Here is a 17,604-nt window from a genome sequence, read left to right as displayed (position 1 = left end):
TATGGCCCCCCATTCCCTACATAGTGCCCTTCTTTTGACCAGAGCCCTATGGCCCCCCATTCCCTACATAGTGCCCTTCTTTTGATCAGAGCCTTATGGCCCCCCATTCCCTACATAGTGCCCTTCTTTTGACCAGAGCCCTATGGACTCCCATTCCATACATAGTGCCCTTCTTTTGATCAGAGCCACTCATTTGGTGACTCACTACATCCTCAATGAGAGTTAAGTACTGATATGGAATCTAAAATATGGCCACTCAGTCTCATGACTCAGGTGCCACCTACTGCCATTGTGTCCCTGTGACTCTGTGGCTGTCCCTGTGGCTGACTCTGTCTCTGTGGCTGACTCTGTCCCTGTGGCTGACTCTGTGGCTGACTCTGTCCCTGTGGCTGACTCTGTGGCTGCCTCTGTGGCTGACTCTGTCCCTGTGGCTGACTCTGTCCCTGTGGCTGACTCTGTCCCTGACTCTGTGGCTGACTCTGTCCCTGTGGCTGTCCCTGTGGCTGACTCTGTCCCTGTGGCTGACTCTGTCCCTGACCCTGTGGCTGACTCTGTCCCTGACTCTGTGGCTGACTCTGTCCCTGTGGCTGACTCTGCCCCTGTGGCTGACTCTGTGGCTGACTCTGTCCCTGTGGCTGACTCTGTCCCTGTGGCTGACTCTGTCCCCGTGGCTGACTCTGTCCCTGTGGCTGACTCTGTCCCCGTGGCTGACTCTGTCCCCGTGGCTGACTCTGTGGCTGACTCTGTGGCTGACTCTGTGGCTGACTCTGTCCCTGTGGCTGACTCTGTCTCTGTGGCTGACTCTGTCTCTGTGGCTGACTCTGTCCCTGTGGCTGACTCTGTGGCTGACTCTGTCCCTGTGGCTGACTCTGTGCCTGACTCTGTGGCTGACTCTGTGGCTGACTCTGTCCCTGTGGCTGACTCTGTCCCTGTGGCTGACTCTGTCCCTGTGGCTGACTCTGTGGCTGACTCTGTGGCTGACTCTGTCCCTGTGGCTGACTCTGTGGCTGACTCTGTGGCTGTCCCTGTGGCTGTCCCTGTGGCTGACTCTGTGGCTGACTCTGTGGCTGACTCTGTGGCTGACTCTGTCCCTGTGGCTGACTCTGTCCCTCTCTGTGGCTGACTCTGTCCCTGTGGCTGACTCTGTCCCTGACTCTGTGGCTGACTCTGTCCCTGTGGCTGACTCTGTGGCTGACTCTGTCCCTGTGGCTGACTCTGTGGCTGACTCTGTCCCTGTGGCTGACTCTGTCCCTGTGGCTGACTCTGTCCCTGTGGCTGTCCCTGTGGCTGACTCTGTGGCTGACTCTGTGGCTGACTCTGTCCCCGTGGCTGACTCTGTCCCCGTGGCTGACTCTGTCCCCGTGGCTGACTCTGTCCCCGTGGCGGACTCTGTGGCTGACTCTGTGGCTGACTCTGTGGCTGTTCCTGTGGCTGACTCTGTGGCTGACTCTGTCCCTGTGGCTGACTCTGTCTCTGTGGCTGACTCTGTCTCTGTGGCTGACTCTGTCTCTGTGGCTGACTCTGTCCCTGTGGCTGACTCTGTGGCTGACTCTGTCCCTGTGGCTGACTCTGTGGCTGACTCTGTGGCTGACTCTGTGGCTGACTCTGTCCCTGTGGCTGACTCTGTCTCTGTGGCTGACTCTGTCCCTGTGGCTGACTCTGTCCCTGTGGCTGACTCTGTGGCTGACTCTGTGGCTGACTCTGTGGCTGACTCTGTCCCTGTGGCTGACTCTGTGGCTGACTCTGTCTCTGTGGCTGACTCTGTCTCTGTGGCTGACTCTGTCCCTGTGGCTGACTCTGTCCCTGACTCTGTGGCTGACTCTGTACCTGTGGCTGACTCTGTGGCTGACTCTGTCCCTGTGGCTGTCCCTGTGGCTGACTCTGTGGCTGACTCTGTGGCTGACTCTGTCCCTGTGGCTGACTCTGTCCCTCTCTGTGGCTGACTCTGTCTCTGTGGCTGACTCTGTCCCTGTGGCTGACTCTGTCCCTGACTCTGTGGCTGACTCTGTCCCTGTGGCTGACTCTGTGGCTGACTCTGTCCCTGTGGCTGACTCTGTGGCTGACTCTGTCCCTGTGGCTGACTCTGTCCCTGTGGCTGACTCTGTCCCTGTGGCTGTCCCTGTGGCTGACTCTGTGGCTGACTCTGTGGCTGACTCTGTCCCCGTGGCTGACTCTGTGGCTGACTCTGTGGCTGACTCTGTCCCTGTGGCTGACTCTGTCTCTGTGGCTGACTCTGTGGCTGACTCTGTCCCTGTGGCTGACTCTGTCCCTGTGGCTGACTCTGTCCCTGTGGCTGACTCTGTGGCTGACTCTGTGGCTGACTCTGTGGCTGACTCTGTCCCTGTGGCTGACTCTGTCCCTGTGGCTGACTCTGTCCCTGTGGCTGACTCTGTCCCTGTGGCTGACTCTGTGGCTGACTCTGTGGCTGACTCTGTGGCTGTCTCTGTGGCTGACTCTGTCCCTGTGGCTGACTCTATCCCTGTGGCTGACTCTGTGGCTGACTCTGTCCCTGTGGCTGACTCTGTCCCTGTGGCTGACTCTGTCCCTGTGGCTGACTCTGTGGCTGACTCTGTGGCTGTCTCTGTGGCTGACTCTGTGGCTGTCTCTGTCCCTGTGGCTGACTCTGTGGCTGACTCTGTGGCTGACCCTGTGGCTGTCCCTGTGGCTGACTCTGTGGCTGACTCTGTGGCTGACTCTGTCCCTGTGGCTGACTCTGTGGCTGACTCTGTGGCTGACTCTGTCCCTGTGGCTGACTCTGTGGCTGACTCTGTGGCTGTCCCTGTGGCTGTCCCTGTGGCTGACTCTGTGGCTGACTCTGTCCCTGTGGCTGACTCTGTGGCTGACTCTGTCTCTGTGGCTGACTCTGTGGCTGACTCTGTGGCTGACTCTGTCCCTCTCTGTGGCTGACTCTGTCCCTGTGTCTGACTCTGTCCCTGTGGCTGACTCTGTCCCTGTGGCTGACTCTGTCCCTGTGGCTGACTCTGTCTTTGTGGCTGACTCTGTCTTTGTGGCTGACTCTGACCCTGTGGCTGTCCCTGTGGCTGACTCTGTGGCTGACTCTGTGGCTGACTCTGTGGCTGACTCTGTCCCTGTGGCTGACTCTGTGGCTGACTCTGTGGCTGTCCCTGTGGCTGTCCCTGTGGCTGACTCTGTGGCTGACTCTGTGGCTGACTCTGTCCCTGTGGCTGACTCTGTGGCTGACTCTGTCTCTGTGGCTGACTCTGTGGCTGACTCTGTGGCTGACTCTGTGGCTGACTCTGTCCCTGTGGCTGACTCTGTCCCTCTCTGTGGCTGACTCTGTCCCTGTGTCTGACTCTGTCCCTGTGGCTGACTCTGTCCCCGTGGCTGACTCTGTCCCCGTGGCTGACTCTGTCCCCGTGGCTGACTCTGTGGCTGACTCTGTGGCTGACTCTGTGGCTGACTCTGTGGCTGTTCCTGTGGCTGACTCTGTGGCTGACTCTGTGGCTGACTCTGTCCCTGTGGCTGACTCTGTCTCTGTGGCTGACTCTGTGGCTGACTCTGTGGCTGACTCTGTCCCCGTGGCTGACTCTGTCCCCGTGGCTGACTCTGTGGCTGACTCTGTGGCTGACTCTGTCCCTGTGGCTGACTCTGTCTCTGTGGCTGACTCTGTCCCTGTGGCTGACTCTGTGGCTGACTCTGTCCCTGTGGCTGACTCTGTGGCTGACTCTGTGGCTGACTCTGTGGCTGACTCTGTCCCTGTGGCTGACTCTGTCCCTGTGGCTGACTCTGTCTCTGTGGCTGACTCTGTCTCTGTGGCTGACTCTGTCCCTGTGGCTGACTCTGTCCCTGTGGCTGACTCTGTGGCTGACTCTGTGGCTGACTCTGTGGCTGACTCTGTGGCTGACTCTGTGGCTGTCCCTGTGGCTGTCCCTGTGGCTGACTCTGTGGCTGACTCTGTGGCTGACTCTGTCCCTGTGGCTGACTCTGTCTCTGTGGCTGACTCTGTCCCTGACTCTGTGGCTGACTCTGTCTCTGTGGCTGACTCTGTCCCTGTGGCTGACTCTGTCCCTGACTCTGTGGCTGACTCTGTACCTGTGGCTGACTCTGTGGCTGACTCTGTCCCTGTGGCTGTCCCTGTGGCTGACTCTGTGGCTGACTCTGTGGCTGACTCTGTGGCTGACTCTGTCCCTGTGGCTGACTCTGTCCCTCTCTGTGGCTGACTCTGTCTCTGTGGCTGACTCTGTCCCTGTGGCTGACTCTGTCCCTGACTCTGTGGCTGACTCTGTCCCTGTGGCTGACTCTGTGGCTGACTCTGTCCCTGTGGCTGACTCTGTGGCTGACTCTGTCCCTGTGGCTGACTCTGTCCCTGTGGCTGACTCTGTCCCTGTGGCTGTCCCTGTGGCTGACTCTGTGGCTGACTCTGTGGCTGACTCTGTCCCCGTGGCTGACTCTGTCCCCGTGGCTGACTCTGTGGCTGACTCTGTGGCTGACTCTGTGGCTGACTCTGTGGCTGTTCCTGTGGCTGACTCTGTGGCTGACTCTGTCCCTGTGGCTGACTCTGTCTCTGTGGCTGACTCTGTCTCTGTGGCTGACTCTGTCCCTGTGGCTGACTCTGTGGCTGACTCTGTCCCTGTGGCTGACTCTGTGGCTGACTCTGTGGCTGACTCTGTCCCTGTGGCTGACTCTGTCCCTGTGGCTGACTCTGTGGCTGACTCTGTGGCTGTCTCTGTGGCTGACTCTGTCCCTGTGGCTGACTCTGTCCCTGTGGCTGACTCTGTCCCTGTGGCTGACTCTGTCCCTGTGGCTGACTCTATCCCTGTGGCTGACTCTGTGGCTGACTCTGTCCCTGTGGCTGACTCTGTGGCTGACTCTGTGGCTGACTCTGTCCCTGTGGCTGACTCTGTCCCTGTGGCTGACTCTGTCCCTGTGGCTGACTCTGTCCCTTTGGCTGACTCTGTGGCTGACTCTGTCCCTGTGGCTGACTCTGTGGCTGACTCTGTGGCTGACTCTGTGGCTGACTCTGTCCCTGTGGCTGACTCTGTCCCTGTGGCTGACTCTGTCCCTGTGGCTGACTATGTGGCTGACTCTGTGGCTGTCTCTGTGGCTGACTCTGTCCCTGTGGCTGACTCTGTCCCTGTGGCTGACTCTGTCCCTGTGGCTGACTCTGTCTCTGTGGCTGACTCTGTCTCTGTGGCTGACTCTGTCCCTGTGGCTGACTCTGTCCCTGTGGCTGACTCTGTGGCTGACTCTGTGGCTGTCTCTGTGGCTGTCTCTGTGGCTGTCTCTGTCCCTGTGGCTGACTCTGTGGCTGACTCTGTGGCTGACCCTGTGGCTGTCCCTGTGGCTGACTCTGTGGCTGACTCTGTCTCTGTGGCTGACTCTGTCTCTGTGGCTGACTCTGTCCCTGTGGCTGACTCTGTGGCTGACTCTGTCCCTGTGGCTGACTCTGTGGCTGACTCTGTGGCTGACTCTGTGGCTGACTCTTTCCCTGTGGCTGACTCTGTGGCTGACTCTGTGGCTGTCCCTGTGGCTGACTCTGTGGCTGAGTCTGTGGCTGACTCTGTCCCTGTGGCTGACTCTGTGGCTGACTCTGTCTCTGTGGCTGACTCTGTGGCTGACTCTGTGGCTGACTCTGTGGCTGACTCTGTCCCTGTGGCTGACTCTGTCCCTCTCTGTGGCTGACTCTGTCCCTGTGTCTGACTCTGTCCCTGTGGCTGACTCTGTCCCTGTGGCTGACTCTGTCCCTGTGGCTGACTCTGTCTTTGTGGCTGACTCTGTCTTTGTGGCTGACTCTGACCCTGTGGCTGTCCCTGTGGCTGACTCTGTGGCTGACTCTGTGGCTGACTCTGTGGCTGACTCTGTCCCTGTGGCTGACTCTGTGGCTGACTCTGTGGCTGTCCCTGTGGCTGTCCCTGTGGCTGACTCTTTGGCTGACTCTGTGGCTGACTCTGTGGCTGACTCTGTCCCTGTGGCTGACTCTGTGGCTGACTCTGTGGCTGACTCTGTGGCTGACTCTGTGGCTGACTCTGTCCCTGTGGCTGACTCTGTCCCTCTCTGTGGCTGACTCTGTCCCTGTGTCTGACTCTGTCCCTGTGGCTGACTCTGTCCATGTGGCTGACTCTGTCCCCGTGGCTGACTCTGTCCCCGTGGCTGACTCTGTGGCTGACTCTGTGGCTGACTCTGTGGCTGTTCCTGTGGCTGACTCTGTGGCTGACTCTGTGGCTGACTCTGTCCCTGTGGCTGACTCTGTCTCTGTGGCTGACTCTGTGGCTGACTCTGTGGCTGACTCTGTGTGGCTGACTCTGTCCCCGTGTGCTGACTCTGTGACTCTGTGGCTGCTGGCTGTTCCTGTGGCTGACTCTGTGGCTGACTCTGTGGCTGACTCTGTCCCTGTGGCTGACTCTGTCTCTGTGGCTGACTCTGTCCCTCTCTGTGGCTGACTCTGTCCCTGTGTCTGACTCTGTCCCTGTGGCTGACTCTGTCCCTGTGGCTGACTCTGTCCCTGTGGCTGACTCTGTCTTTGTGGCTGACTCTGTCTTTGTGGCTGACTCTGACCCTGTGGCTGTCCTCTGTGGCTGACTCTGTGGCTGACCCTGACTGTGGCTGTCCCTGACTGGCTGACTCTGTGGCTGACTCTGTGGCTGACTCTGTGGCTGACTCTGTGGCTGGCTGTCCCTGTGGCTGACTCTGTGCTGCTGACTCTGTGGCTGACTCTGTGGCTGACTCTGTCCCTGTGGGCTGACTCTGTCTCTGTGGGCTGACTCTGTGGCTGACTCTGTCCCTGTGGCTGACTCTGTCCCTCTCTGTGGCTGACTCTGTCCCTGTGTCTGACTCTGTCCCTGTGGCTGACTCTGTCCATGTGGCTGACTCTGTCCCCGTGGCTGACTCTGTCCCCGTGGCTGACTCTGTGGCTGACTCTGTGGCTGACTCTGTGGCTGTTCCTGTGGCTGACTCTGTGGCTGACTCTGTGGCTGACTCTGTCCCTGTGGCTGACTCTGTCTCTGTGGCTGACTCTGTGGCTGACTCTGTGGCTGACTCTGTCCCCGTGGCTGACTCTGTCCCCGTGGCTGACTCTGTGGCTGACTCTGTGGCTGACTCTGTGGCTGTTCCTGTGGCTGACTCTGTGGCTGACTCTGTGGCTGACTCTGTCCCTGTGGCTGACTCTGTCTCTGTGGCTGACTCTGTCCCTGTGGCTGACTCTGTGGCTGACTCTGTCCCTGTGGCTGACTCTGTGGCTGACTCTGTGGCTGACTCTATGGCTGACTCTGTCCCTGTGGCTGACTCTGTCCCTGTGGCTGACTCTGTCCCTGTGGCTGACTCTGTCCCTGTGGCTGACTCTGTGGCTGACTCTGTGGCTGACTCTGTGGCTGACTCTGTGGCTGTCCCTGTGGCTGTCCCTGTGGCTGACTCTGTGGCTGACTCTGTGGCTGACTCTGTGGCTGACTCTGTCCCTGTGGCTGACTCTGTCTCTGTGGCTGACTCTGTCCCTGTGGCTGACTCTGTCCCTGACTCTGTGGCTGACTCTGTCTCTGTGGCTGACTCTGTCCCTGTGGCTGACTCTGTCCCTGACTCTGTGGCTGACTCTGTACCTGTGGCTGACTCTGTGGCTGACTCTGTCCCCGTGGCTGTCCCTGTGGCTGACTCTGAGGCTGACTCTGTGGCTGACTCTGTCCCTGTGGCTGACTCTGTCCCTCTCTGTGGCTGACTCTGTCTCTGTGGCTGACTCTGTCCCTATGGCTGACTCTGTCCCTGACTCTGTGGCTGACTCTGTCCCTGTGGCTGACTCTGTGGCTGACTCTGTCCCTGTGGCTGACTCTGTGGCTGACTCTGTCCCTGTGGCTGACTCTGTCCCTGTGGCTGTCCCTGTGGCTGACTCTGTGGCTGACTCTGTGGCTGACTCTGTCCCCGTGGCTGACTCTGTCCCCGTGGCTGACTCTGTGGCTGACTCTGTGGCTGACTCTGTGGCTGACTCTGTGGCTGTTCCTGTGGCTGACTCTGTGGCTGACTCTGTCTCTGTGGCAGACTCTGTCCCTGTGGCTGACTCTGTGGCTGACTCTGTCCCTGTGGCTGACTCTGTGGCTGACTCTGTGGCTGACTCTGTGGCTGTTCCTGTGGCTGACTCTGTGGCTGACTCTGTGGCTGACTCTGTCCCTGTGGCTGACTCTGTCTCTGTGGCTGACTCTGTCCCTGTGGCTGACTCTGTCCCTGTGGCTGACTCTGTGGCTGACTCTGTCCCTGTGGCTGACTCTGTGGCTGACTCTGTGGCTGACTCTATGGCTGACTCTGTCCCTGTGGCTGACTCTGTCCCTGTGGCTGACTCTGTCCCTGTGGCTGACTCTGTCCCTGTGGCTGACTCTGTGGCTGACTCTGTGGCTGACTCTGTGGCTGACTCTGTGGCTGTCCCTGTGGCTGTCCCTGTGGCTGACTCTGTGGCTGACTCTGTGGCTGACTCTGTCCCTGTGGCTGACTCTGTCTCTGTGGCTGACTCTGTCCCTGTGGCTGACTCTGTCCCTGACTCTGTGGCTGACTCTGTCTCTGTGGCTGACTCTGTCCCTGTGGCTGACTCTGTCCCTGACTCTGTGGCTGACTCTGTACCTGTGGCTGACTCTGTGGCTGACTCTGTCCCCGTGGCTGTCCCTGTGGCTGACTCTGAGGCTGACTCTGTGGCTGACTCTGTCCCTGTGGCTGACTCTGTCCCTCTCTGTGGCTGACTCTGTCTCTGTGGCTGACTCTGTCCCTATGGCTGACTCTGTCCCTGACTCTGTGGCTGACTCTGTCCCTGTGGCTGACTCTGTGGCTGACTCTGTCCCTGTGGCTGACTCTGTGGCTGACTCTGTCCCTGTGGCTGACTCTGTCCCTGTGGCTGTCCCTGTGGCTGACTCTGTGGCTGACTCTGTGGCTGACTCTGTCCCCGTGGCTGACTCTGTCCCCGTGGCTGACTCTGTGGCTGACTCTGTGGCTGACTCTGTGGCTGACTCTGTGGCTGTTCCTGTGGCTGACTCTGTGGCTGACTCTGTCCCTGTGGCTGACTCTGTCTCTGTGGCTGACTCTGTCTCTGTGGCAGACTCTGTCCCTGTGGCTGACTCTGTGGCTGACTCTGTCCCTGTGGCTGACTCTGTGGCTGACTCTGTGGCTGACTCTGTGGCTGACTCTGTGGCTGACTCTGTCCCTGTGGCTGACTCTGTCCCTGTGGCTGACTCTGTGGCTGACTCTGTGGCTGTCTCTGTGGCTGACTCTGTCCCTGTGGCTGACTCTGTCCCTGTGGCTGACTCTGTCCCTGTGGCTGACTCTATCCCTGTGGCTGACTCTGTGGCTGACTCTGTCCCTGTGGCTGACTCTGTGGCTGACTCTGTGGCTGACTCTGTGGCTGACTCTGTCCCTGTGGCTGACTCTGTCCCTGTGGCTGACTCTGTCCCTGTGGCTGACTCTGTCCCTGTGGCTGACTCTGTGGCTGACTCTGTCCCTGTGGCTGACTCTGTGGCTGACTCTGTGGCTGACTCTGTCCCTGTGGCTGACTCTGTCCCTGTGGCTGACTCTGTCCCTGTGGCTGACTATGTGGCTGACTCTGTGGCTGTCTCTGTGGCTGACTCTGTCCCTGTGGCTGACTCTGTCCCTGTGGCTGACTCTGTCCCTGTGGCTGACTCTGTCTCTGTGGCTGACTCTGTCTCTGTGGCTGACTCTGTCCCTGTGGCTGACTCTGTGGCTGACTCTGTGGCTGACTCTGTGGCTGTCTCTGTCCCTGTGGCTGACTCTGTGGCTGACTCTGTGGCTGACTCTGTGGCTGACTCTGTCCCTGTGGCTGACTCTGTGGCTGACTCTGTGGCTGACTCTGTGGCTGACTCTGTCCCTGTGGCTGACTCTGTGGCTGACTCTGTGGCTGTCCCTGTGGCTGTCCCTGTGGCTGACTCTGTGGCTGACTCTGTGGCTGACTCTGTGGCTGACTCTGTGGCTGACTCTGTCCCTGTGGCTGACTCTGTGGCTGACTCTGTCTCTGTGGCTGACTCTGTGGCTGACTCTGTCCCTGTGGCTGACTCTGTCCCTCTCTGTGGCTGACTCTGTCCCTGTGTCTGACTCTGTCCCTGTGGCTGACTCTGTCCCTGTGGCTGACTCTGTCCCTGTGGCTGACTCTGTCTTTGTGGCTGACTCTGTCTTTGTGGCTGACTCTGTCCCTGTGGCTGGCTCTGTCTCTGTGGCTGACTCTGTGGTTGACTCTGTGGCTGACTCTGTCTCTGTGGCTGACTCTGTGGCTGACTCTGTCCCTGTGGCTGACTCTGTGGCTGACTCTGTGGCTGACTCTGTCTCTGTGGCTGACTCTGTGGCTGACTCTGTGGCTGACTCTGTCTCTGTGGCTGACTCTGTGGCTGACTCTGTCTCTGTGGCTGACTCTGTCCCTGTGGCTGAGTCTGTCTCTGTGGCTGACTCTGTGGCTGACTCTGTCCCTGTGGCTGACTCTGTCCCTGTGGCTGACTCTGTGGCTGACTCTGTCTCTGTGGCTGACTCTGTGGCTGACTCTGTGGCTGACTCTGTCTCTGTGGCTGACTCTGTGGCTGACTCTGTCTCTGTGGCTGACTCTGTGGCTGACTATGTGGCTGACTCTGTCTCTGTGGCTGACTCTGTGGCTGACTCTGTGGCTGACTCTGTGGCTGACTCTGTCTCTGTGGCTGACTCTGTGGCTGACTCTGTGGCTGTGGCTGTCTCTGTGGCTGACTCTGTGGCTGACTCTGTGGCTGACTCTGTCCCTGTGGCTGTCCCTGTGGCTGTCCCTGTGGCTGACTCTGTGGCTGACTCTGTGGCTGACTCTGTGGCTGTCCCTGTGGCTGACTCTGTGGCTGACTCTGTGGCTGACTCTGTGGCTGACTCTGTGGCTGTCCCTGTGGCTGACTCTGTGGCTGACTCTGTGGCTGACTCTGTGGCTGACTCTGTGGCTGTCCCTGTGGCTGTCCCTGTGGCTGACTCCGTGGCTGTCCCTGTGCTAATCTCAGTCTCTTGTGTGGTGTGTGTTTGCATGAGTGTGTCGGTCATGATATTGTGAATAAACATATGGCAAAAATACTACATTTCTGTTCCACAACGACCCCACCACTCCTTCACAAATAATAATCCTCCTCCTCTATATCTCCCTGACACCCCCCCTGCTCTCCCTGACACCCCCCCTGCTCTCCCTGCCACCCCCCTGCTCTCCCTGCCACCCCCCATGTTCATGTTGAAATCCCAGGGCCTCTCTGTCCCTGTGGCTGACTCTGTCCCTGTGGCTGACTCTGTCCCTGTGGCTGACTCTGTCTTTGTGGCTGACTCTGTCTTTGTGGCTGACTCTGTCCCTGTGGCTGGCTCTGTCTCTGTGGCTGACTCTGTGGTTGACTCTGTGGCTGACTCTGTCTCTGTGGCTGACTCTGTGGCTGACTCTGTCCCTGTGGCTGACTCTGTGGCTGACTCTGTGGCTGACTCTGTGGCTGACTCTGTCTCTGTGGCTGACTCTGTGGCTGACTCTGTGGCTGACTCTGTCTCTGTGGCTGACTCTGTGGCTGACTCTGTCTCTGTGGCTGACTCTGTCCCTGTGGCTGAGTCTGTCTCTGTGGCTGACTCTGTGGCTGACTCTGTCCCTGTGGCTGACTCTGTCCCTGTGGCTGACTCTGTGGCTGACTCTGTGGCTGACTCTGTCTCTGTGGCTGACTCTGTGGCTGACTCTGTGGCTGACTCTGTCTCTGTGGCTGACTCTGTGGCTGACTCTGTGGCTGACTCTGTCTCTGTGGCTGACTCTGTGGCTGACTCTGTGGCTGACTCTGTGGCTGACTCTGTGGCTGTGGCTGTCTCTGTGGCTGACTCTGTGGCTGACTCTGTGGCTGACTCTGTCCCTGTGGCTGTCCCTGTGGCTGTCCCTGTGGCTGACTCTGTGGCTGACTCTGTGGCTGACTCTGTGGCTGTCCCTGTGGCTGACTCTGTGGCTGACTCTGTGGCTGACTCTGTGGCTGACTCTGTGACTGACTCTGTGACTGACTCTGTGGCTGACTCTGTGGCTGTCCCTGTGGCTGTCCCTGTGGCTGACTCCGTGGCTGTCCCTGTGCTAATCTCAGTCTCTTGTGTGGTGTGTGTTTGCATGAGTGTGTCGGTCATGATATTGTGAATAAACATATGGCAAAAATACTACATTTCTGTTCCACAACGACCCCACCACTCCTTCACAAATAATAATCCTCCTCCTCTATATCTCCCTGACACCCCCTGCTCTCCCTGACACCCCCTGCTCTCCCTGCCACCCCCTGCTCTCCCTGCCACCCCCCATGTTCATGTTGAAATCCCAGGGCCTCGATGTCGTGTGTGATGTCACTGATCCTGCGGTTGAAGTCCTGCGAGCCCGAGGGGAGTGACCAGCTGTCGTAACCCCTCACGACCGTTGCCGCCGTACTGCTCATGCTCCGTTTGATCCGGCCGAAGCTGTCCGTCAGAATGCCCCCCTCCCGGATCCCGATTCCTTCTAGGAAGCTCTCGAAAACGCCCACGTCCTTGTCTGGGATGAAGGGACGCATGCCTGGAGGGAAGCGACAGAGAGGAAGACACAGTCAGACTTAGTGCCTGGGGAACCGAGACTGGAACAGTCAGTCCTAGGGAACAGACTCATTCCTGGGGAACAGACAGGAGACAAGAGGACTTAGTATTGGGTTATAGCCCACAGCTGGTGACTAGTTTTGCTGAATGAGTGAATGAATGAATATACCTGGGAAAGGATGGGCTCATGGGAAGACTTAGTGTGTCTCAGGGTATCTGTGTGTAATTAGTGTGGCCCTGCCTGCCAAGGCTATAACATATCACTTCCCTCTTTCCCAGACTTCGTCTGTTCCCTGTTCTTCTTCCCTTCTCTCTTTCTTCTTCCCTCTCTTTCTTCTTCTTCTCTCTTTCTTCTTCCCTTCTCTCTTTCTTCTTCCCTCCTCTCTTTCTCATTCCCTTCTTCCCTTCTCTCTTTCTTCTTCCCTTCTCTCTTTCTTCTTCCCTCCTCTCTTTCTCATTCCCTTCTTCCCTCCTCTCTTTCTTCTTCCCTTCTCTCTTTCTTCTTCCCTTCGCTCTTTCTTCTTCCCTTCTTCCCTCCTCTCTTTCTTCTTCCCTTCTCTCTTTCTTCTTCCCTCCTCTCTTTCTTCTTCCCTTCTCTCTTTCTTCTTCCCCTCTCTCTTTCTTCTTCCCTCCTCTCTTTCTTCTTCCCTTCTCTCTTTCTTCTTCCCTTCTCTCTTTCTTCTTCCCTTCTTCCCTTCTCTCTTTTTTCTTCCCTTCTCTCTTTCTTCTTCCCTTCTCTCTTTCTTCTTCCCTTCTTCCCTTCTCTCTTTCTTCTTCCCTTCTCTCTTTCTTCTTCCCTCCACTCTTTCTTCTTCCCTTCTCTCTTTCTTCTTCCCTTCTCACTTTCTTCTTCCCTTCTCTCTTTCTTCTTCCCTTCTCTCTTTCTTCTTCCCTTCTTCCCTTCTCACTTTCTTCTTCCCTTCTCTCTTTCTTCTTCCCTCCTCTCCTTCTTCTTCCCTTCTCTCTTTCTTCTTCCCTTCTCTCTTTCTTCTTCCCTTCTTTCTTTCTTCTTCCCTTCTCTCTTTCTTCTTCCCTTCTCTCTTTCTTCTTCCCTTCTTCCCTTCTCTCTTTCTTCTTCCCTTCTCTCTTTCTCATTCCCTTCTCTCTTTCTTCTTCCCTCCTCTCTTTCTTCTTCCCTTTCCTCTTTCTACTTCCCTTCTCTCTTTCTCATTCCCTTCTCTCTTTCTTCTTCCCTTCTCTCTTTCTTCTTCCCTTCTCGCTTTCTCATTCCCTTCTTCCCTTCTCTCTTTCTTCTTCCCTCCTCTCTTTCTTCTTCCCTTCTCTCTTTCTTCTTCCCTTCTCGCTTTCTCATTCCCTTCTCTCTTTCTTCTTCCCTTCTCTCTTTCTTCTTCCCTTCTCTCTTTCTTCTTCCCTCCTCTCTTTCTTCTTCCCTCCTCTCTTCTCCCCTTCTCGCTTTCTTCTTCCCTTCTCTCTTTCTCATTCCCTTCTCTCTTTCTCCTTCCCTTCTCTCTTTCTTCTTCCCTTCCCTCTTTCTTCTTCCCTCCCCTCTTTCTTCTTCCCTCCTCTCTTTCTTCTTCCCTTCTCTCTTTCTTCTTCCCTGCTCTCTTTCTTCTTCCCTTCTCTCTTTCTTCTTCCCTTCTCTCTTTCTTCTTCCTTTCTCTCTTTCTTCTTCCCTTCTCTCTTTCTTCTTCCCTTCTCTCTTTCTTCTTCCCTTCTTCCCTTCTCTCTTTCTCATTCCCTTCTCTCTTTCTTCTTCCCTCCTCTCTTTCTTCTTCCCTTTCCTCTTTCTACTTCCCTTCTCTCTTTCTTCTTCCCTCCTCTCTTCTTCCCTCCTCTCTTTCTTCTTCCCTTCTCTCTTTCTTCTTCCCTTCTCGCTTTCTCATTCCCTTCTTCCCTTCTCTCTTTCTTCTTCCCTCTTCTCTTTCTTCTTCCCTTCTCTCTTTCTTCTTCCCTTCTCGCTTTCTCATTCCCTTCTCTCTTTCTTCTTCCCTTCTCTCTTTCTTCTTCCCGTCTCTCTTTCTTATTCCCTCCTCTCTTTCTTCTTCCCTTCTCTCTTTCTTCTTCCCTTCTCTCTTTCTTCTTCCCTTCTCGCTTTCTCATTCCCTTCTTCCCTTCTCTCTTTCTTCTTCCCTCCTCTCTTTCTTCTTCCCTCCTCTCTTTCTTCTTCCCTTCTCTCTTTCTTCTTCCCTCCTCTCTTTCTTCTTCCCTTCTCTCTTTCTTCTTCCCTTCCGTCTTTCTTCTTCCCTTCTCTCTTTCTTCATTGTCTCTGTTTGCTCCTGGTTCAGAATTACAGGAAGTAAGACAGGAAGTAAGACAGGAAGTAAGTGTGAACGTGGTGTGACATGATGTTTAGCTGTTTCCATCAGACACCACTGCTTTCAGATGAATCTGTTTTCCAGTCACATCCGTATTGCAGACAATCAACCGCAGGGGTTAGTACACAGTACACAGTACACAGTACACAGCACACAGTACACAGCAAACAGTACACAGTACACAAACTCGCTCTCTCTTTTTCATCTCTCTCTCTTTTTCATCTCTGTCTCTCTGTCTCTGTCTCTCTCTGTCTCTCTCTCTCGTTCCATCTCTCTCGCTCTCTCTTTTCATCTCTCTCTCTCTTTTCATTTCCCTCTCTCTCTTTTCATCTCACTCTCTCTCTCTCTTTTCATCTCTCTCTCTTTTCATCTCTCTCTCTTTTCATCTCTCTCTCTTTTCATCTCTCTCTCTCTTTTCATTTCCCTCTCTCTCTTTTCATCTCTCTCTCTGTCTCTCTCTCTTTTCATCTCTCTCTCTCTTTTCATCTCTCTTTTCATCTCTCTCTCTTTTCATTTCCCTCTCTCTTTTTTCATCTCTCTCTCTCTTTTCATCTCTCTCTCTTTTCATCTCTCTCTCTCTTTTCATCTCTCTCTCTTTTCATCTCTCTCTCTTTTCATCTCTCTCTCTCTTTTCATTTCCCTCTCTCTCTTTTCATCTCACTCTCTCTCTCTCTTTTCATCTCTCTCTCTCTTTTCATTTCCCTCTCTCTCTTTTCATCTCTCTCTCTCTCTCTCTTTTCATCTCTCTCTCTCTTTTCATCTCTCTCTCTGTCTCTCTCTCTTTTCATCTCTCTTTTCATCTCTCTCTCTCTTTTCATCTCTCTCTCTCTTTTCATCTCTCTCTCTGTCTCTCTCTCTTTTCATCTCTCTTTTCATCTCTCTCTCTCTTTTCATCTCTCTCTCTTTTCATCTCTCTTTTCATCTCTCTCTCTTTTCATCTCTCTCTCTCTTTTCATCTCTCTCTGTCTCTCTCTCTTTTCATCTCTCTTTTCATCTCTCTCTCTCTTTTCATCTCTCTCTCTTTTCATCTCTCTTTTCATCTCTCTCTCTTTTCATCTCTCTCTCTCTTTTCATCTCTCTCTCTGTCTCTCTCTCTTTTCATCTCTCTCTCTGTCTCTCTCTCTTTTCATCTCTCTCTCTTTTCATCTCTCTCTCTCTTTTCATCTCTCTCTCTGTCTCTCTCTTTTCATCTCTCTCTCTCTTTTCATCTCTCTCTCTTTTCATTTCCCTCTCTCTTTTCATCTCTCTCTCTGTCTCTCTCTCTTTTCATCTCTTTTTTCATCTCTCTCTCTTTTCATCTCTCTCTCTTTTCATTTCCCTCTCTCTCTTTTCATCTCTCTCTCTTTTCATTTCCCTCTCTCTCTTTTTTCATCTCTCTCTCTCTTTTCATCTCTCTCTCTTTTCATCTCTCTCTCTTTTCATTTCCCTCTCTCTCTTTTCATTTCCCTCTCTCTCTTTTCATTTCCCTCTCTCTCTTTTCATTTCCCTCTCTCTCTTTTCATTTCCCTCTCTCTCTTTTCATTTCCCTCTCTCTCTTTTCATTTCCCTCTCTCTCTTTTCATCTCTCTCTCTCTTTTCATCTCTCTCTCTTTTCATCTCTCTCTCTTTTCATTTCCCCCTCTCTCTTTTCATCTCTCTCTTTTCATCTCTCTCTCTCTCTTTTCATTTCCCCCTCTCTCTTTTCATATCTCTCTCTCTCTCTTCATCTCTCTCTCTCTCTTTGGAGCGGCAAGGTAGCCTAGTGATTAGAGCATTAGACTAGTAACCGCAAGGTTGCAAGTTCAAACACCCGAGTTAACCCACTGTTCCTAGGCCAGCATTGCAAATAAGAATTTGTTCTTAACTGACTTGCCTAGTTAAATAAATAAATAAAGGTATTCTCCCTGTTTATTTCTCTCATCAATACAGTCACACACAACAGAAAAAAAGCCTGTGTGTTGTGCTAATGCATTGTTCACTCAGGGGTTAGTACACAGTACAGTCTCTGTCTCTGTCTCTATAACCTGTTAGTTCATATGCCTCGACACCGTGATACACAGGCCTAGAGGCCGAGACAATAAGAAGACACAGTGGCAGAATAAATTCGACCGCACCTTTGTTTTATCAACAAAAGCGCAACCTCTGTCCTGTGAAGTCCACAAAGCATTATTGTATGTAACAGATCGTTACATGACCTACAGCAAGTTAATGTTTATGACGTGTTCGGACTACTGCCTCTACTATTCCAGTGTCATATCATCTATCTACCTACAGCATGGTCAAGCAACTGAATGTTTTCTGTCATTTTCAAACTACTATTTAGTTCAGTCAACGTAAGCTAAATGTGATGTAGCTGTCCATGGTTCTGATTCCTCTGTTAGGTATTAGAATCCCCATTAGCTGTCCCAAACGCCCGGGGTCCAACACAGAACACAGAACACAGAACACAGAACACAGAACATGAAACATAATACAGAATGACACAATACAGAACATTAATAGACAATAACAACTATAAGGACAGAACTATATACATTTTTTAAAAACGGCTCAAGTAGCCTACATATCACTACAAACACACAGACTATCAAGTAGCCTATATATCACTACAAACACACAAACTATCAAGTAGCCTACATATCACTACATACACACAAACTATGTAGTAGCCTATATATCACTACAAACACACAAACTATCAAGTAGCCTATATATCACTACAAACACACAAACTATCAAGTAGCCTATATATCACTACAAACACACAAGTAGCCTACATATCACTACATACACACAAACTATCAAGTAGCCTACATATCACTACATACACACAAACTATGTAGTA

General features: G+C 54.0%; 1 protein-coding gene across 1 annotated transcript in view; it reads right to left on the bottom strand.

Moving 5' to 3' along the window:
* Window positions 1–12,137: 12,137 nt before the first annotated feature.
* ccm2l (CCM2 like scaffold protein) overlaps window positions 12,138–17,604 on the bottom strand; it is a 95,583-nt gene continuing 90,116 nt past the window's right edge. The window contains 1 exon segment of the mRNA XM_065005097.1: window positions 12,138–12,487. Coding sequence (XP_064861169.1) covers window positions 12,138–12,487 — 350 coding nt within the window.

The sequence above is a fragment of the Oncorhynchus nerka genome, linkage group LG20 (assembly GCF_034236695.1).
Source record: "Oncorhynchus nerka isolate Pitt River linkage group LG20, Oner_Uvic_2.0, whole genome shotgun sequence".
NCBI classification, from domain to species: domain Eukaryota; kingdom Metazoa; phylum Chordata; class Actinopteri; order Salmoniformes; family Salmonidae; genus Oncorhynchus; species Oncorhynchus nerka.
The sequence above is the reverse complement of the archived record's forward strand: the minus strand, read 5'-3'. Positions and strand labels throughout refer to the sequence as shown.